We start from the raw sequence: 21,351 nt of genomic DNA, 5'->3' as shown, positions 1-21,351 counted from the left end.
GAGGGTGCGGGTTCGAATCCCGGATGGGCTGTGAGGGTGCGGGTTCGAATCCCGGATGGGACTCAACCGACAAAGGTACTAGAATGTGTACTTTACTAAGAAAGTGAAATCACAAATATGACATATGTCGCATTTGACCACTTTCTAAATGGCATTGTGTAATCGAATGAAATGGATTTCCGTGTTAAAAGTTTTGTAGAATGACACTCCAAATGATGACGTTTCAGAGCCCTCTGTGTCACATCAAGATTTCGTCGTGTGATTATTGAGCGCGTCAGTAATACTCCAGCAGTATCACAAGAGAAATGGACTTCAAACATACTGAACATAGTTGTTATACTAATACCAACCACAACAGTTAGCAGACACGGAAAGTGTATTGAAAGTTTGGATCAAACTTGGGAATCCCAGTTTGACTGAACTTATATAGTCCACTACGAAAACTATACCAATTTCAGGTGGGTTTAGGAGAAATAGAATAATTTCCACAGGCTATCAATCGCCTCAAGAATTGACTACAATACTATTGTAATGACGTACACGCGTCTCAACGGAATGACCCCTGACTACCTCGCAGAGTCATTGCCCCTGTAATACGCCCTCGTGCTCACTGAGATCACAAAATCAAGGTTTGTGACAATCCAAATCATCGAAACCAAGTCTGGCAAAAAAGTCCTTCACGTTTAATGCAGCAATGAAATGGAATGTGCTACCGCTTGAACGCCAAATATCTTTCAAGATTGCCCTCAACACATACATATCTGTCAATTTCCATCCTAAGCGCACCTTGCATTTACTTGTGAATGATGCGCTATATACAACCGTGAATATTATTTTTATTATTCGGGGAAATTGTTGAAACGCAACCCAAAACTGTGTACACTACCAAAAAGTGCTAAATCGGACAAGAATTTGTTGAAGTCGTCTACATGCGTGATGGACTATAAGAGAAAATCACACTTCAAATTTCCTTTTAACACTCTTCAGTAGAAAGTAAAAACATTCAGAACATTGTCATACACTGCGGTGAGAAAAGGATAAATTGCAGGGCAGAATCGGAACGTCAAACAAATCTAATGACAAAAAATACAATTCAAGAATTCAAGAAAATTGGGAGTATAGAAATGAGCCACTAAGCTAAATGCGAACATCGTCAAAGCTAAAACATGAGTAAGTAGTTGACGGATAGATTGAACGTGTCTTCATTTAGGCCGAGGGTGGATCATTGTGGTGATGACTGCGTGAGTCGTATGTTCGAACAATGCTTTCATGCATTCATAAACTTTTACACACTGATGTCAGTCTCTCTTTTCACTACAGCGTGTGGAGAGGATGACAAATATTGAAACGTCTTGTTCATGCGTTTTGCTGGTGTTGCTTCGAGACACCTGGCAATGTTTCAAAATGAGCATAGCGCTTCTCAAACATTTCTTCCTGTTACTTACATCTGCAATCATAAAAAACAGCCAACATGCGTTTGAATATCAAGAGTGAGTTGTTTGTAAGCCGCACATTATTTCGGCTTTCGGATAGCTGATAGCTGAAGCAGTGCAATTCTTGTCCTGTGACCACCTTTGTCAAATATCATTATCACGGCGATAATGGGGTTCGAACCTGCGACCAGAACGTTACACAGCACAGCGAATGCACCGTACCTTTGGCAGCATGGCCACTTGTACCACCTATTGTTTGCGTTTCATCCATTGTACACACAAACAACACAAACAGACTCAATGCAAATGTGCTATCCAGCTGTGCATTCCAATGGAAAGCTTATCACTGCCAAGAAAAAGCGTTACAAATACGTTATAAAAACTGGGAGCTGAGACATCAACTCGTTGTCAGAGATGCATAATTACACAACCAGCTCGGAAACGTTCGTGACAAGATTCCTCTCCGACGTATGCAAAGAGGTATTGTGTAATAACGAGCACCAGTGTTACGGCGTGTGGCATACATTGTAGCATTTCCCGCTCCAATGAAACATTACCACTAGAAGAACGTGGAGCCAGGGTCTACGACCGAATTCACAATGTGTCGACTGCAGACATATATTGGCGTGCATGCATGGAGATTGCAGACGTAATTTCGGTTCCTTGGAAGAAAACCTGATAGTAAGTTAGAGTAGATCAGTAATCTGATATCCCCAAAGCATAAATCGAGCTGAGAGATTTCAGCAGTCGTATCCAGCCATAATTGTACAGGAAATGGACTCTGGGATGACGTTTCACCAAGCAATTGTGTTATGGCAGTTCTCCATTAAACTACTGGGGCGTCATAGATAACCATACTTCGATCAACCAACAAACTTTTGTATAGCATCAAACAACCTTCTCTCTAAATACAAAAAGGTCGTTGGGTGATACGTAAAGTTTAAAAAACCGTCGATATTTTACCGATAACAGTTTTCATACAGTTAAATGTATGACACTTTAGTGGACAATTTTTTTAAACATGACGATAGATCTTGACACATATGGTATACGAAACCTTGGGGCAAGTGAGCCCGAAGTCAGTAAACAAGAGGTATGTACAGGTAATCAAGCAGAAGCTGGGTAGCTACAACACTACAACTAAGCCTTATGTAACAACGTCCATCACCATCGACTGTTCGCGCGCTTACAAAGGCGTCAGAAGACAAACACTATAGCAGAACTATCCGTAAAGTGAAAGCAGACCTCTGAACTACTATGTCGGAATCAAAGCGTAACACTACATATGTCTCCTCTAATTAAGTCTGTCATCATTGTATGAACAGTTTTGGATTTGCTCACATCCTGTATCATAACATTTACTATCTACACATGTTAAGCCTTGGATTGATCTATTGCAGGGAGATTGTTCTTTACAACATTCAACGTCACCGTCTACGCATCTTCGGCAAGCTATTGATATGTATTTCCCCACTGTTCAAATAGTTCTGCAACGAATAGTGGGCACCTGAGCGTACACTCGTGTAACCACACACTCGTGTAATCCACAGTATCAGAGTCTGGTAGACACAGAGGTGTCACCCTCTTCTCCGGCGTTGGTACTTGCGCCTGGATTGGACACCCCCTTGTCTACATCTGGATTATCGATTGTCCAGTCTACGACTCCACCCTCCTTCTCATTCTGGCTCTGTAGATGGGGGTTCACTGACGATCTCGTGGACGCTCGTCTTATACTGTCTCTTTTTCCCTGGAACTAATATGAGAAATCTGATCTGACTTCCGGTGAACATAACAGACAGACATGGTGCTTAAGACCTGGCTTCCGGTCGATATTACAGCCACGAGGATTACGTAAGTGAGCGAATGTGGTTTTACGCCGTTTTTTTTTTCGATCAATATCACGTCGGGGGAAACGTCGTGACGAACAATCGCCTTAGCCATTAGACAACTTTACCGGCCTCTGAAGATTAAGACCTGGCGTGGTGTAAATATCACAGACATGCAGGTAAAGGCGTAACTTTCGGTGGAGATTACAGACATGAGGATTACAGAGATTGTGCATGTAGTTGGCGACATACTATGGCAAAGGGCATCCAAGTTGATTATTTTGTTGAGTCCTTTCAATGTATACATTTATTATGAAACTGGTGTTGATATTTAACATATTGTTTTATGACCATGGAAAGAGTTTTGTCGCTTGACGGTGATATTTAAATTATGGCACACTGGGATGTACGAATTTCATTCTAAATTTATGGATTTCTCCCATATGTGCAAATAATATTCAGAGAAAAATGAGTAAATAGGGGAATAAGTTAAAATTCTTACATAATCTACATAATAAAAAAATGCATTGGCGTATTCCTTAACAAGTATTTAAGAAGGACTCCCAACTTACCATTTTCTCGTATCTGACTCCAAATCTAAGCGGTTTGAGGATCTTCTCGGGGAGGTAAGGGAACACAATGTCAAAAAATGGGCTCATCAACCGTGGGTCCACCGTTTCAGGTTTCGTTGCTCCTGACAAAGATAAATACACTCATTATTCACAAAATCTACAGGATCGTTGGAGAATATAGGTACATATGTCAATATTGTCATATTGCTATCAATGCTTCGGGTGTGGTCAAGTTGTGAGGACGTTTGAGTGGCATTTTAGAAGTTGGAACGTACAATATTGAACAACTTGCTTTATATACAACAGTAGTAGTACCTGACATTAGGCACTTAAGGCATGAGCCTAATGTATTCCGGGCATCTGAACGTACGCATGTACGCACACGCACGCATGCGCACACACAGTTCATGTTATGTTTAAGCACGTGCCTGAAAATAATCTTTGGGCAATTCCTAGTTGCGGGTACAGCTACGTGCAGGAAACATGGACAAAGTACTGTGACTATGTGTCCCAGTCCACCCAACTGTGAATAGGCACCTCGACAGGATGAGACAGCTACAAGTAACTCGGTGTGCATAGAGGCAGCAGGAGGCAACAGGAGTTGAGACTGATAATATGATGGGCCGTTGATACTGTCGTCCAATGAGGGAAATATATCAGCAAGCACTACTTGCGTGGATAAGTGCGCTATATAAATATCCTATCATAATATATTGTAAAGCTTTCTTGGCAAGACGAGACCTACCTGAGTGATGCGTCAGGTGAGAATGACCCCATCAGAGGTTAGTGCTATTTTGGTATCCCATCAGGTTTTAAAGATATAAACATGTGCAAGAAGATAACATCTATCTGTTTTTGCAAAATGTATAAAGCGGCTTTCAACCGTACTCAATAAAATATAGTGTGTAGAAAACTATTGATTTTTTGGTGAATTATCTGAATCAGAAACGACTGAATGCACCGAATCTCGCATGACGAACGCTCATATGACGAGCTGGTTGCCGTTATACAAAACGATCTTAACGCTTAGGTGACCTTAAAACTGACTATGGTACTGGTAACTCTAAGGTTCTTTTGACACAACGGCACCGTGACGGATAAAGCAAACCCTTTTCTTTTCCGTGCCGCTAAGCTGCTGAATATACTCTTCGACATAAGCATGCGTGTATAACGAAAGAATATCAGTCGTCCCGAAAAGTTCGTTATAAGTGTAAAGGCCTCGCCTCAAGTTTCATTTATATTGCTATAACATTCCGACAAGACATGCTGGTTTTGAATGACATGCTATTATGTCAAGACAGCAGCAGTGATAACGAAAGGCGTTTTGCTTATTCATGAAGCATTCATATACAATGGGACTGCGCTTCAAACGCTTACCTGATATGAAGCTGACAATGAGCCCAACTACGACGACAGTGGCGACGGCGGTGGCTGTATACCACATGTACGACAGCGTATACAGTCCCAACAGGGGGTTGCTGTAATGGGATTGAAGACCTTACAATATATATACACTACAGGTGTAAGGATCATTGCATGATAATATGATACAAGGCAGTAAGCACTTTTAGGACCACGGTGTATTTCCAGATTAATGTCATTTTTTTCTGGAGCGGAAGTAATATAGCAAAAGCCTTTGCAATTTCTTTGTCCTGTCGTATCTTTAATGGTAGATATCTTACACAGGTTTTGAAAAAGTGCCAAATTGTATTATTCAGATAGGGAACAACGAGTAACTAGGAATTAAATGTCCCGAGGGAAGGAATTGTGAAACCACCGAGCCGGTGGCGCTGCCTTATGCTGGATGTCAATGGGTTGATAGTCAATGGGTTGATATTTAAAGTTATGGGGATTGCAACTGTGGTCTTGTAGATGGAGGTTCTGGGCAGCCACTTCATATCCAAATACCTCATAGGATGGCATTTAGGAAATCGAACAATGACTAGTCAGGTCGGAGCCAATCTATTCTGTCTAATGGGATTCAAATAAATTTAAACAGCGACTAGATATACACAAATAGCCTCTCTCAAGCGTGTTACGCTCATCTTTACCTTCACCGCCATTTTTAAGCTCTTTGGTCGCTGATAAAAATACTTCCAATAAATATATCGATATTATTATTCCAAACAGTGATTATACAACTTGGAATCAATAACTTCCTTCAATCACTTGTCGCACCTGTGTTACGACTGAGAAATTACCTTTCAGCTTCTGCAGTAACGTTGGAAATCACCGACGATGCATTTCCTGTCAATGTCGTCATAGTGGTTGTTGCTGTCGCTGCAACACCAGTGATGTTAAAGTTGCAGTCCACCATGCTGATCGGTGCCAAAGTTGCTACCGCAGGTTTGTAGATCTGGAAGCCGACACTGATCCAGAACATTAGCACAAGACTTGCGATGATCCCAACAACGGCCCCCTGACAGAGAAACAGAGTGAGAGAATTGTAAATACGCCGTCAAAGGTCTGTCCTGGCCCTTACAAACCAATGCAGCTTGGTGTGAGCGCCATGTCCTCTTGCAAGTACTGCAAGGATGCCGTCTTTATGCCTCATTATTATTACCTCCCATGAAAAGATAATTAATGACCTTTTCCTTATCACAAACATCCTAAATGGTTTTCATACGACTATAATGGCATCCTGTGCAAAACGCATACCATGCAATAGCCCCTCCATTACAAAACTACATCGGCGATTTCAACTCAGATGAAAGTAGATAGCAATAACTATCTTGCGTAACAAGTTAATTAACTCACGAAAGATACCCTGACTTTTAAAGTTGTATTTAGATAGTAATATCTGGATGATGTGTGTTTTAACATGTGTGGAGACTCACGATTTGATTGGCCCATGGGAAGAGCATCCCCAGCGTGAACGCACCGAGTAAGGGCCCTCCCAGAATCCCATACAACGCCAGGGCTGCCTGCAAAGCAAAATAGTTAAAACTGTGAATGAATGAACTGGATATCTACGAGTTAGCTAACAAAATATAAATGAGACAGTAAACCCCTAAAGACCTATTGGTTGCGACTTCCTACTTGGAAAAGGTGTGTCCACAGAAAACTACGTTATAATTAGATAAACCTTTAGCGAATTGGGATACTCGTGGGACACGGGATACGTATATATACGTAGAGAACGTGAAAGAGTTATCTTCATTATACTGCAGTTGATACATGATAACATGAATAAACCACGTAAGAGGAGTTCAACATCCGGTTCCCTTCTAAACAAGCACAGGCTGTCAAATCGTTCAGCCTTGTGACAGGTAGCACACAGAGTGAGTATGTTTTTACGCCGCTTTTAGCAATATTCCATCAATATCACGGGGACACCAGAAGTGGGTTTCACACATTGTTCCTATATGGGGAATCGAACCCGGGCCTTCAGCATGACGAACAAACGCTTCACCCACTAGGTTTACCCCCAACATCCCGCACACTAAGTGAATCTTTTATTATAACGCCGTATTTTGAGGTACTAACATGACGTTACGAGGTCATATAGTTGATGTCGAAAAGTTGATATAATATGGCTGGTTTTACATGCACAGTCTTCATGTTGCATTTAGACATCAAGGGCTATAAAACAGCGCAGATTATTTATGGTTGGGATGTTGTGCATTCATCACGGCTCAAGAGTGCATAAGTGTCACTGTATTACATATCCCAGCCCCACATAATTTTACACTGATATAAATGCCTACCTCTAGAATTCCTCCAAGCATTGCGGCCACGTATGTCAAACCGATAGCAGCAAACCCGATCACCACGGCTGGAAGAGATGGAATAGCAAGAGTATTACAAGTCCGACTATTGTCTATACTAGACTATTGTTCATACCAAACTATTGTCTATACCAGCCTATTGTTTAAACCAACCTATTGTCTATACCAGATTACTGTCTATATTAGACTTTTACCTATACTAGAATATTGTAAATATAACGCTATTGACTCTACCAGAGTATGGTCTATACGAAACTATTGTCTGTACCAGACTATTGTCTATAAGAGTCTAATGCCTGTACACGATTATTGTCTATAGTAGACTATTGTCTATTCCAAACTATTGCCTATACCATGCTTGTCTATAAACCTAAAGCCCGCTGCGTAAACGCTGTGCACATAGGTCAATGTAAATTGTAAACTGTATGTTGGACAGACCGAGAATCTTCGAGATGATGGTCGCCTTTTTCTCATTAATCCTGGTGCAGCAGTACTTCCTGATGATGTCGGTCAGGATGACGGCGGAGATGGAGTTGAGGCCTGATGAGATGGTGCTGTGGAACAAGTCACGTGCTGAGGCGACGTTTTAAATTAACGGTTTACGTATTCTATTGGTCAAAGTCAAAAGCATTCACGAAATGATAGCGAATGATCTGCACATGTTCAATTCTCTACTTGTGTTTGACCTGAAATTATACCGATGCAGACACAAAGATACAACAAAGCCACACCAACTATATTGTACTGCCACTGGGGCTGGAAACAGCTCCATCTGGGGAAGATGTGGTCAAACTGAGAGGTATGCATGATCGCTATATCAAGACCTATACAATAACAACTGAGATCGTGTGGAAATATTCGTGTAAAAAACCTTCTGGTAAAACCCGACTAGGGAGCAAAAGCACTAAATATCATAATATTGCTAAATATTTTGTATATTTTTTGAATTATTGACGCCATTCAAAATAATTCAGCATCAAATGAAAGGTTATTCTCTGTGAAATTAAAAACCATAGTGAGTGAGTGAGTTTAGTTTACGCTGCACTCAGCAATATTCAAGCTATTATAATTATAGTGATTCCAAGACTGAGGCATAAGAGTTCCATTGGATTCTTGGAAAATTGGGTAAAAATATGATTTGACAATTGTTTCAAGGTATGTTACACATATAAACACATGCTGTGTCATATTTTGAAGGAATATCATGTAATTGCCCTACCTTGATATACATTATGCTTAAAGCAAGTATTCTCTGCCAACAGAACCGAGCGTATGAGTGAGCTATAAACAGTGTTTCAGTTACTTCATGACGTGTCATCTTAATGAGGGAGGAATGAATGATGCCGATCCCGATATCGTGGAAATAGAGGCGAGAAAACCTTTCCGGATTCATAAGAAATCGATGTTCAGTTTTGACTATATCATCAGCACATATTTGTTTAAGCAGTATTACAGCTGCACGATGGTGTTTGTAGACAAATCGAATCAGAACCAGACCGTCCAGTGATTGTCACCATGTGATACGATGAATCATTATGACATGTAATACCAGGTGTTCGCGAAAGGTGAGTGTATCCTCCCCACCGGTGGCACCCATCACATGGGCGGATCAAGGAATTTTCATCCGCCCATGCATCATAAACATACGCTATGTCCAGTCAGTTACTAACCTGAAATTATTCGGGAACGTATAGTATGAGCCAAATATGGAATTACATGGACATACTTGTCGTCACTGATGCATCCAGTTTGGACATTTGGCGAGCTCAGGTTCCAGACAAACCCAGAAACACGATCGGGAACACCTGGGGTTTAAACCGGCCACCACATGTTCCTGGCATGTACAATGGGCGCAACGTTTAGATGACTGTCCCCTCCCCCTATGATCGACGTAAAACTATGAACATGGTATTCTATAAACAGATCACATCTTTCGCCGATTAAGCAAATATTTTTTATCCTGTACACTGACAACCCGGAACAACGATATTACTTTAAAACAGTTCAGGATCACCTTCATGTTACCATACTTAACCTGAGTACTATAGTCACCTAAGTACACTTAAATATCAAAGACGGTGATCATCAGCTTGTTGTGTGTAGTATATTTTCCAGATAGTATTAGAAAAAAAGAAAAAGATTGAAAGTATGCGTATTCTAACCGACCAACTAAACGGTTACGACAGATTTTTTACAAGATATGTATATCAAATAGTCTGAGCCGTTATATCGGGATTAGAAGAGTGGTGGTGATGATGCCCGCTCCTTACAACATACTTTCCCGTGCAAGTTTCATATTAACAAACGTCTTATCTTTCAGCTCATGACATTTACAGATTATATTTAGCCGTATCAGCGGGGTGTTTTTCAGCTATGAGATGAATACTACGGAATATTAGCATCACATATTTTAAGCTTTCGGTTATCATACTGAGGTCGTGGATAACAGATAACACGAGGCCGGGCCATTGGCCTCTCTGGAAGTGTGAATCTCGCGTTATATTTAACACCGGGGATGCATAAAGTGATCCTTGCATCACGTCTGCGCATGTAGCTCTCCATCGTCTGGGAGTCACGTCAGGGATTCATTGACCCCGAAAAAGAAAAGGAGTTGTGTTTTCTAATCTAGTATCATGTTTACGCCAGGGAGTGGCATGACCCAATGTCATGTGGCATGACCCACGTGTCATGCCACGATATGAGATAGTATATAACATGAATACATAGGTGTTGTATTTGTAATGCATGGTATGAGCGATCTTTGTGATCTTACTCTGAAAACTTGAGGCAATCCGAAAACAGTTAAGCATTTTTCATGTCTAGAGAGAGAAAAGTTTTATTTCAGATAAATATAGCAGTTCACCATAAAATACATAATAAATGGGAAAACATGCGCGAGGGCGTCTGGTGGGATGGTGACGGGAGTACACAGGTAAGAATAATATGTTTAGACAAGGAACGAATCAGCCTGTACGGTGTGGAGAATGTAGTAGTAGTAGTAGTAGTAGTAGTAGTAGTAGTAGTAGTAGTAGTAGTAGTAATCGTAGTAGTAGTAGTATGTCGTTTCTCTAACGCCGCACTCGGCAATATATTCCAGGTATATGACAACAATCGAGTCTGAAGAAGACGACCGTGTGATTGAAATCATGAGCATCGATCTACGCAATCGACTGCATTACGTGAGTGACCCACACAAAATCATGATTGTATATTACTGCGAGTGCAGTTAAGTGCCCTACAGAACGCAATGACAGCATTACTGGTAGTGCAGTTAAGTGCCCTACAGAACGCAATGACTGCATTACTGCTAGTGAAGTTAAGTGCCCTACAGAACGCAATGACTGCATTACTGCTAGTGAAGTTAAGTGCCCTACAGAACACAATGACTGCATTACTGCGTGTCTTACCTACGTGCCCCACTGAACACCTTGATTGCATGACTGCATTACTGCATTACTGCGCATCTTACCTGAGTGCCCCACTGAACATGCAGGCGAGAAACAACCCAGGTATTCCAGGTATCTTTCCCAGGACGTCCATCACAAACAGCGGCAGGAGCTGTGAATTCAAATTACCGAAAGAAGCAGTTTAGTGTTAAAGACTGATGTTCAAACAAATTTCGTCCAAAGTCTTTGGATAGGTAGTGGAAAAAGAAAATCTTTGATCTTATTCCGTGGAGTTCTGAATGATGAAACAATTTACGCGTAAATTTTGTAACTTAGTTTTGACGATTTACATAATGTGGGAAAAATACAATTGAAACTTTGTCCAGTTATATTAATTCATAACAACAGGCGCTTCACAAACCTAGTGGCAAAAGCATCCCTCGTCACACAGGTCCAAATTGTGAGCCCATTCTCACGGACTGTTGCTACGGGCAGCGTAAAACAATGTTCACTCATTCACTGAAGGCTATCGAGTACGATATGGTAGGTTATATTTGGGTGAGTCTACAATCTCTACCCAGTTCATCCTTCATTAACTCATTTTGAGTCCAACCACCCCCGTATCCTTAAACGCGGTATCCTCAGCTGATGTATGTGGAGTAATGTTTACCTGATCACCTGCCGATATGAGTCCAAGGCTGAGTGGGTCACACCTGCTGTAGAAACCGTAGATGACGATGCCGATCATGGCGGTGAGGTAGAGGATGATCGCGAGTCCCGGACAGTTGATCCAGTAGGCACTGTCAAAACAGGTCAGAAGAGGAACGCATGACACATGATGTGAGCACGCTGTAGAAGTGGAGGTTGTAGTAGCAATAGAGTTAGTGCTTATAGTAGTAGCAGTAGTAGTAGTAGTACTTGTAGTAGTAGTGGAAGAGAGAGTAGTAGAAGTAGAAGTAATAGTAGTAGGCGGAGGAGGAGGAGGAAAGAAGTAGTAGTAGTAGGAGAGAAGTAGTAGTAGGAGGAGGAGGAGAGAAGTAGTTGTAGGAGGAGAGAAGTAGTTGTAGGAGAGAGAAGTATGAGGAGAGAGGAGAAGCAGTAGGAGGAGGAGAGAGGAGAAGTAGAAGGAGAGAGGAGAAGCAGTAGTAGAAGGAGAGAGAAGTAGCAGGAGAAGGGAGACGTAGTAGGAGGAGAGGAGAAGTAGGAGGAGGAGAGAGGGTAAGTGGTAGGAGGAGGAGAGAGAAGTAGGAGGAGTGAGAAGTAGTAGGAGGTGAGGAGGAGAGAAGTAGTTGGAGTAGGAGGAGGAGAAGAGAGGAGAAGTAGGAGGAGGAGAGAGAAGAAGTAGTAGTAGTAGCATTAACAGACGACCAGCCCAGTAGACCAGTCTTTGTCTTACCTAACACCTCAATGTTAAGCGTAGATATTGGAGAACAATAAGGAGTACAGGAGTTAAGCAATATACGGAGTAGCAAATGAATATATAATAACAATCGGCATTTCCAGAGGGTAACATAGAAAATGTCTTTTGCTTGTAAGCGGGGTACACTGATTGGCTCAGTCAATCAGAAAACGGTATTTATGTGTGAGGTAAGATAAATCCTCCTGTATGGGACACTTACGGGCGAAAGAACTAACTGACACGAGATATATGCGGACATAAGCCAATATGTTCATATAGGTAAGATACATCCTTACATCTGTGCCTTCCTGAGGGTAGGACAGGCCACTGCCCTCTGCACCTGGGCTTGGTTGACTCCGTACACGAAGGTCCACAGGAATGTGCCTCCAATAACTAAAGACCAGACACTGTGCCGGACGCTGGGGTCAGGACTGAATCTGGAGTTCAAAGGTTTTAACGTTTATCAATAAACGACTTGTATTATATTGCATCTTTCCATATCTGATTTCGGATTGTTGTTATTAAGAAAAATCAATGCTAAAGCTAGACCTCTTCACTTGTGGAGTTTTATCCTAGAATTCAGGTTGTCAGGAGTTTTATCCTGGAATTCAGGTTGTCAGGTCGCAATATAAACATTGTTTGATATTCACAAAATGTTGTGTGGTTTGGGAGAAATTAGGTCCTAGAGAAACAGGATAACAGCATAAGTTTTTCAATATATTTTTTCACAGGTCTATAGTATTACTGTATCACAGGTCTTTGATCCTGGATTTCCATATTGATTGCGATAGTAAATACAGTTCTGATTCATAACGTGTTGCATTCATACAGATAATAACAACTGCTTTTCATACACTGCTTTTTAATTTTTACAAATTACGTTTGGTTTGTCGGAGGATGAGTAAATCGTGTAAGAAAAAGAACGTGTAAAAATCTACCACAAGTAGACACTGGAGCCTCCACACAGCGACCATCGGACATCGTTTCATGGTACTGCTACTTATCAACCAACTTACTCCAGAAACTCCACTCTAGAGTTATTGAAGGCGATCTCCCAGGCCCTGGCGAAGCCGCCGATCTCCAGACAACCCTGTATCAGCACTGCCAGAAGACCAATAATCATCATGAACGTCTGAAACGTGTCCGTCCACAGTACGGCCTTCATGCCACCCTGAGGACATGGAACGCTTGAGTTAAAGTTATACAACGATCACATTCGGATTATCTCATTGTTTGTGGAAAATTATTTTCATACCGAAACGTGTGTAGACTAATCCCTAAACATTGCTTTTTTCTTCAACTGATGAGCATCTAATTTGGATGGCAGTGTTTGTGTGTTATGTGTTTCCTACACTCGAGTTTCGTCAAGTTCAAGGACTGCAATGATATAGACATAATCTGGTTGTATGTGAGTGGAGTCACCGAGAATCGTTCCAATGCAGTCAACTGCATTGGTACTACCATTGCTTACAGTCGAGATGATTAATCTGATATTTCCGGAATTGTTTTCTTGTATACTGTGTGGAACTCTTTTCTTCATACTTCAAAAAGAAATGACTGGGGTGAAAATAGTTGGAACACTGTTAAAAGAACTTCGAAAAGACGGCGTCAATACGCTGTAAATAGCAACGCAGTCGTTCTTACAGAAGACTCAATTTGTCGATTATTTCAATATACATTTTTATAGGTGTTTTCTGTTGCTTTTTTTTGTTTTTTGGTTTTTTTTGGGGGGGGGGCGCGTTCTTTTTTCTTCTTTCATTGTTGTAGTTTTTTGTTTGGTTGGTTGGTTGGTTGGTTGGTTGCTGGTTTGGTTTTTGTTTTTCTTTTGTTGTTGTTTTGTTCACGTCAGTTCGACACAAAGATCAATTTAAGAGACTTAAACATATATACAAAGATACACATACATATTCAATTACATTAAGTGCTGGGAACAGTAGTCTGAGAGCAAGATTGTGCAACAACAATGAAATGCAAATACTTTATCATAGTAAAGTAAAGTCCTAACACTGACAATGCTGGTGATATATCCCATAGTCTATTAAATGAATTCCTGTTGATCTTTTTCGAAAAGGTATATTTTTCAGTATCTTCAACATCTTTTAATACTGCGTTATAGATAATAAAAGGGGGTTTGAAACATCTTTACGTTCATCACAAATATAGAGCGTATAACCACTAACATCATGTGATTGAGAAACTGGATGCTATTACAGCTAAATAAAACATCAATAGCCGAAAGTTCATATGTTGAATAGTTTTTTAACGAGATTAATGAATTCTTTAAAACAGTCTGATAGTTGAACATTCAGTATATACTCATACCAATAACGGTTGTCACCACCAGTCTTTTTAAGAAATTGAAGGGAGTGAAAGGCATTATAGATATAAGTTTATAAATAATAAAAAAAATCCTTATAAATCCTTACCAACCAGTTTCGTTTTATGCAACTTGCTTTTTGTATAAATGGCTTTATATATACATTCATTTTGAAACTCTAGGAGTTTTGTGCTTCGGTGTGATTTTCCATATTGTAAAAATACGGTCTTCCAATCGCATGATGATTCACGTTGTTATCTTTTTATCACAGACTTTGGTGGGAAGGTTATTTTCAGATATCAAATTATCATAAAATAGCTTTGAGTGAGTAATGTTTTACGCCGTTTTAGCAATATTCCAGCATTATCCCGGCGGATGACACCGGAAATGGGCTATGAAATAATCTTGATCCTTTGTTAGATTTATGAAACCATTACACGGAATCATACTGATATACGCTGATGTTTGTTCCTCGTGTCGTACGTGTGGTTGTTGTATCACTTGCTATCGCAATAAAAAATGTTTCGTTGCTCGTATAACCTCTTTCCACTTTTACTTGTGTTTCTGTTGTTCTTGTTATCATTGTTTGTTTGTTTTGGGGATATTTTTATCATTTTTTCATAGTTTGAACAATGAGACGAACACTGTTTAAATCAAGTAGCGTACCCCTAACATCAAATGTTGCTATTTCAAATATACCTTTGCGAGTATCATCGTGATTGTGTTTCTGTTGCGACTACCGTAGGTCTACAAGAGTAGACACGTTCTGTGAAAGGTAAACCCAGGCAACAAGTACAACCAGAACAATCATCCACTAACACAGACTTACAATTGTCGTAGTGATGAGACCGCTTGGTGGATTCAAACCCACGATCACCATTATCCTGACACGTCTAAGGGAGGGAACTCCACACAACAACTTACGGTGCCTTGGGAGACCTGACCAAGTACTCTATAGTTAGGTCGAGGGATAGTTATGCTCAAACAAGAATCGTTTACCAACAATAAGCCACGATTGTAAATATTTACACACAGGTCAATTACAGATACAGTGAGTGTGTTTAGTTTTACGCCGCCTTTTACAATCGCCCACTTAGTTTCAGCAGTATAACTGAGGGGAACACCAGAAAAGGACTTCACACATTGTGCCATGTGGGGACTCGAACCTGGGTCTTCGGCGTGACAAGCGTACGATTTAACCACAAGGCTACCCCACTGCCCCTACAGATAGGATACAGTACTTACAATGGAGGTGTAGAAGGTGCAGACAAGCCCCACAGCCCAGATCGATCCCCACAGATCGAAGTCTGTCACTGCAAATGCACAGGGAATGATTATACATGTACATCACATGGAATTTGTCGTGTTGAGGGTTAGTGATGGATATAAAGATTGGTTAACCCTAGAAAAGATTCGCTAGTGAGGGATAGAAACATTTGCTAATGCTTGAATGCTTATCTCTGTGCAGGGTAAGTGAAAGACGTAAAGTTTTGCTAATCCTTGAATATTTATCTCTGTTCAGAGTAGGTGAAGGGAATGAAGATTCGTTAACTGTTGAATAAGTATCTGTGCTCAAGGTACATGTGAAGATTGGATAACCACTGAATACGTATGTGTGTTCAAGGTTAGTGAAGGGGAATACAGATTGGATAACCTGTGAACATATATGTGTGCTCAAGATTGGTGAGAGGTATAAAAATTGGATAACCACTGAAGACGTATGTGTGTTCAAGATTGGAGAGACCTATAAACATTGGATAACCACTGAATACGTATCCGTGTTCAAATTTGGTGAAAGGAATAAAGATAACTTGCATTCAGGGGTTGCTGCGAGTGAAATAGTGTGTACCTCAGTTTCTGGGCAAATGAGGTAAAGAGTAAATCTGTTTACAAAAACTAACATTCAGCGTTCCCCAGGAGAGGAATATGAAGCATGTATCAGTTGAATACCTACCTGCGTTAAGGGCCAGTGAGGGGGCGTATAGCACGCAAGCCATGTAGATTGTCTGGAACAGTCGCAGATGAAACACTGATTAGTGAATGTGAAACAGGATAGCGGAAACATTTATTTTATGTGATGTGAAGCTATATACTGTTAGTCGAGGAAAGCAAAATGTAAAATACATAAACCACGATCCATAAAGACTGTGTAGAGGCGGAGACTATGTTTTACGACGGTTTCATGTTTGGACTGAAATGTTTCAGTTGTACATACTCTTGTTACCTCTCACAAACACATGTTGGTTCTCTGTATCCGTTAGAGTTAACCAGAACGCTGGTTGAATATCTCCACTTACCATCTGTACAATATACGTCATGGCACCGGCCAATCTGGCCGCTGGACCAAACCTGAACTCCAGATACTGAAACAAAGAAAGTCCTAGCTTTTAACCATTGATTGTGCACCAGTTTCAACTAACAGATTCTTCTCCCGGTACTCGCACAGGGAGTAATACCACAGTGCAATCAGAAATAAGTACCCACTGCAGGCTTCGAACCCAGACTATATGTATGAATATAGAGCTGCCAGGTTAAGTACAAAAACATCCAAACAGGTCTATTTGTTATAAATCCGTTTTAAGTAGTACTTTATTTCTTTTCAAAACACTTTTGGAGTTGCGTCAAGTGTTGGCTGTAAATCGTTTATTATGATACATAGCGAGTGTTTTTTTACGCCGCTTTTAACAATATTCCAGCAACATGACTGCGTGGACACCAGGGATGGGCTTCACACAGTGTACCCATGTGGCTGCGTGACGAGCCAACGCTTTTGACCACTATGTTACACCGGCCCATCGCCCTTCATAACACTTAACCCATGAAAGAAGGGAAAGATTCTACAGAACCATTCTTCTTGCAACAAGAGGTGACGTTTCGTTGTGCATAGATTCTATCCGTGAAGATCCTGGGTAGAATTGATCTTCAGTAATCCATGGTTGTCGCAAAAGGCGACAAGGGGGTCGGGTATTCAGGCTCCCTGACTTGGAAGACTCGTGTCATCCCAGTTGCGTATATCAATGCTAATGGTATTGATCACTGGATTGTCTTGTCCAGACTCGATTATTTACAGACCGCTGCCAGATCGTTGGAATATTGTTGGGTGCGGCTTAAAACTAAACTCATTCACGAACTGACTCGTTGCATATTCCAGCTGACTTAAGTATATTTCTGCGTTCATGGAATTCATATGATACACTTCACACGCATTTCCACACGTTTCCTTATAAAATAAAGCCAAAACTATTGACGCAAACTTTTCATGATATACGCGCACGCCAACTCACCGTGAATTTTACTGAAACATATACTCTGACAAAAAGTTAGTAATATTCCTCAGAGAGAAATATAATATTTTCGTATCAGAAACAGGAAACCTGGCACAATCCAGTGTGTGGGTGAATGCGTGTAGTTCGTTTAACGCCTCTTGCAGTATTCCAGTTGTATGTCAGGTTAAATTATGAACTCCAGACCACAAGTTAACTGGCCTTCCACAGGTTAACTGGCCTGTCCATGGAACTACGTTATGCTCTATGGAGCACAGTGTCTGAGGCGAGGGGAGCACTTGTGCTCTCTCATACAGAAACCGCATGATGTGGCCAGCCCTGAAGTCTGTCTCACAGTCCCTGAACCATATTATTTTCACTACAGCCTAGCCCTCCATGAAGTGCTAAAACCTTAAAGAAAGCATGTCTGGATTTCCCCAATTACAGGCCTTAAGCTCTGGTCTACCCGGGGCTCATTTTCAATGTAAATGGATTTATTTGTTATACAGAGACTAACAGTTAGTCTTTCTCAGCTATATCAGCAGCTTTCAACAGAGGTTGCCTTGCTTTTCAAATGAACCAAACTGAGTGAGACTTTGGAGTTTTCTATCTTGTACGTACTTTAAGGACACCAATGTGTGGCAGATCTGTGTGGGAGGAAGTCCCGAAATAATGCAAGTCTCAGTGTAGCTTTTAGTGCGTGAGTGAGTTTAGTTTTACGCCGATTTTGGCAATATTCCAGCAATAACACTGTTGGGAAAACCAGCAATGGGGTTCACACATGTGTACCCAGAAACCCATTACGGATGAGTCATCGATGGCATGTTAGGACCCTGAATCTAGCTAAACGTAACTGCAAAACAGTCATCACAGGGAACAGTGAGTGAGTATGTCGGTTTTAGCAACATTCCTGCAGTATCAGGACTAGATACACTATAACTGAGCCCATGCAGGGAATCGAACCCGGGTCTTCAGCGTGACAATCGAAAGCTCTGAATCTAAGGCTACTCTGTTGCCCATTACTATGTGCCACTACAATCAACTTTGGAAAACGAAATTATCATAACAAAAGTGTATATAAAGCGTTACTCGTCACACGTATATAAGAGGACTCGAACTCGTCAACGTGACAATCGAAAGCTTTAACCACTAGACTACCCGATCTATGTATGAATGTGCTACTATATTACCAATTATTTACAAACCTGCATATAAAAACGTCACTCGTGACATGTTAATCTTTTTGAGGTTGCTGTTTGCACACTCGCTGCCAATATTTACCCCATAAACCTGGATTTCGTGTCCTGTGAGTCACCGTGAAAACATGCACCAGTGTGAAACCCAGGTTACAGCGTCTCTTGCGTCCTTTCAGTGAGTATCATGGGCGACAATAATAACTTACACTTCGTCATTGTAAACGGGAATGATATATAACACCGTGCTGTTTTACCCATAACGATAAACACATATTATAATAATACATAATAATATTATACTCTTGTGTCTATTGTGTGTATTCCTGGTTGTGGCATAAAACAACATTATACACATCGTGTGCTTTGGGTTACAATAGATGTAACACCAAGAAACATCAGATACACACCTACATTTGCAGAGCAAAACACCTCTTACTATGTACAAATATAATCGTCATTGATACAAGTGGTATCCTATTGTAACTGTTCTGGCTGCGCAAGGCCAGGGGGGTTGCCAAGTGGGTAAAGCGTTCCTTCGCTCGAAGACCTAGTTTTAATTCCAGACACGGTGTGTGAAGCCCATTTCTGGTGGTACTCTGAAATATTGCTAAAAGTTACACGTACACATTGTGGTTTATACTCGATTTGAAGAGGACTACCACTGATTTTTAAATGTTTTTGCTTTGCATACGATAGAACATGTAGTCTTTAGTATTTGTGTGGTATGAAATATATACTGAGGGGAAACAATGTGGAATCAGATGTGAGGACAAGTGTTCCTTTATTTGTTTCCAAGGTCTCCTCACAAATGTTGAATCGCATAGCTTGTGAAGAAACCTGGAAAAGCAACAAGGGAGCACTTGTGCTTGCCAACACTGTGAAAAAGGAGAGTGAATTAGTAAGTATAACATGCATGTTACCCATACAACTCTTATTGATAAAATTCACTTTCCCTATTCTCAATGAGCATTTGTCGTTTTGTAACAACAACAAATCAGGGATTTCGACTTAGTATCATTTCGTTTGTCCCTTAGTTTACATCTCTGTGCTTGGCACCGCCTGAAACGCGTACATCTACTGCCGATATTACCAGACGGAATCAATGTTACCGGTAGATAAGCGTCCAAAATACTTATGAAAGAACGACATCCAAGGTAACAGATGAAATGGGACGAGATGAAGGGGAATTCACATCGCATTCAAAACTATAGCTCTAATGTAGTGAGGATTATGTCTGTGTTTTGTTTGCGTAGTTTGTGTGTGTGAGTGTGCGAGCGCGCGAGCGAGCGTGCGTGTGTGTGTGTGTGCGCGCGTGCGAGCATGTCTGTCTGCTTGTACCAATCCGGACAAAAGTTGTAGTGCTAGACAATTAAGATACCAATCCACAGTTTAACATAATACTGTCCGATCTGTTATTGTTTGATCAAGAAATGACACATTTTAAGGAAATAAGTCAGGGCTTGAGTGAATTGGGGTTTGGGGTTTTACGCCGATTTTAGCAACATTCCAGCAACACCAAAACGGGGAACACCAGAAATAGGTTTAACACATTAAGTCCATGCTGGAGATCAAACCCGGGCCTTAATAGAGCCGAGCGAACGCATTAACCACTTGACTACCCCTTCGCGAAATAAAGACGTAGTTCAGTGTGAATGAGTACGATTTTAGGCCGCTTTAACACTATTCCTACAATAACATGTTGTGGACACCAGAAATGGACACATTGTACCCACGCTGGAAATCGAACCCGTGACAAGCGAACGTTTTACCCACTAGACTCCCTTAACACAACGACGTTGTACAGACCTAAAGATATGTTGTGATACTGCACCTATCTTCAATCTAACGCGTGGGGATATAACAAGCAACACTTGTCTGTATTTATCATGCTTGTTTGGGTTAAATCAGCTACAGACACTCTTCCTTGACGGTGACGACGCAGACAGCTGGTGCTGTGTACGTTGATGCAGAGGTTGCTCCAACAGGTTGCAACATCACATAGAGAATTATAGTCTTTCGACACGTGAAAGTCAACGCCTCTCAGTTGTCTCTTCGCTAACACACATTTTGAGAAGCATTTTATCAGAAACTATCGTCTCGACACAAATCGGCTTAGACTGAAGTCATTGTTACGCTGTTTGAGTGATAAGAATATATTGTGACCCCAATTAACATGTGACATTAATCAGACAACCTAAATAGTCGCCCGCGGGGATCTGATACACAAATTT

The 21,351-nt window shown here is 41.0% G+C and overlaps 1 protein-coding gene across 1 annotated transcript in view; it reads right to left on the bottom strand.

Moving 5' to 3' along the window:
- Window positions 1-667: 667 nt before the first annotated feature.
- Window positions 668-21,351, bottom strand: part of LOC137285082 (sodium-coupled monocarboxylate transporter 1-like) — a 28,665-nt gene continuing 7,981 nt past the window's right edge. The window contains exons 3-16 of the mRNA XM_067817289.1: window positions 16,959-17,024; window positions 16,616-16,667; window positions 15,907-15,974; window positions 13,361-13,515; window positions 12,641-12,781; window positions 11,616-11,745; window positions 11,029-11,117; window positions 7,998-8,113; window positions 7,539-7,606; window positions 6,669-6,755; window positions 6,033-6,250; window positions 5,209-5,309; window positions 3,832-3,953; window positions 668-3,186 (exon numbers count right to left, since the gene is read on the bottom strand). Of these exons, the coding sequence (XP_067673390.1) occupies window positions 2,986-3,186; window positions 3,832-3,953; window positions 5,209-5,309; window positions 6,033-6,250; window positions 6,669-6,755; window positions 7,539-7,606; window positions 7,998-8,113; window positions 11,029-11,117; window positions 11,616-11,745; window positions 12,641-12,781; window positions 13,361-13,515; window positions 15,907-15,974; window positions 16,616-16,667; window positions 16,959-17,024 (1,614 nt within the window). The 3' untranslated portion in view covers window positions 668-2,985. The remainder of the gene's footprint in view (window positions 3,187-3,831; window positions 3,954-5,208; window positions 5,310-6,032; window positions 6,251-6,668; window positions 6,756-7,538; window positions 7,607-7,997; window positions 8,114-11,028; window positions 11,118-11,615; window positions 11,746-12,640; window positions 12,782-13,360; window positions 13,516-15,906; window positions 15,975-16,615; window positions 16,668-16,958; window positions 17,025-21,351) is intronic.

The sequence above is a fragment of the Haliotis asinina genome, chromosome 5, assembly GCF_037392515.1.
Source record: "Haliotis asinina isolate JCU_RB_2024 chromosome 5, JCU_Hal_asi_v2, whole genome shotgun sequence".
NCBI lineage: Eukaryota > Metazoa > Mollusca > Gastropoda > Lepetellida > Haliotidae > Haliotis > Haliotis asinina.
The sequence above is the reverse complement of the archived record's forward strand: the minus strand, read 5'-3'. Positions and strand labels throughout refer to the sequence as shown.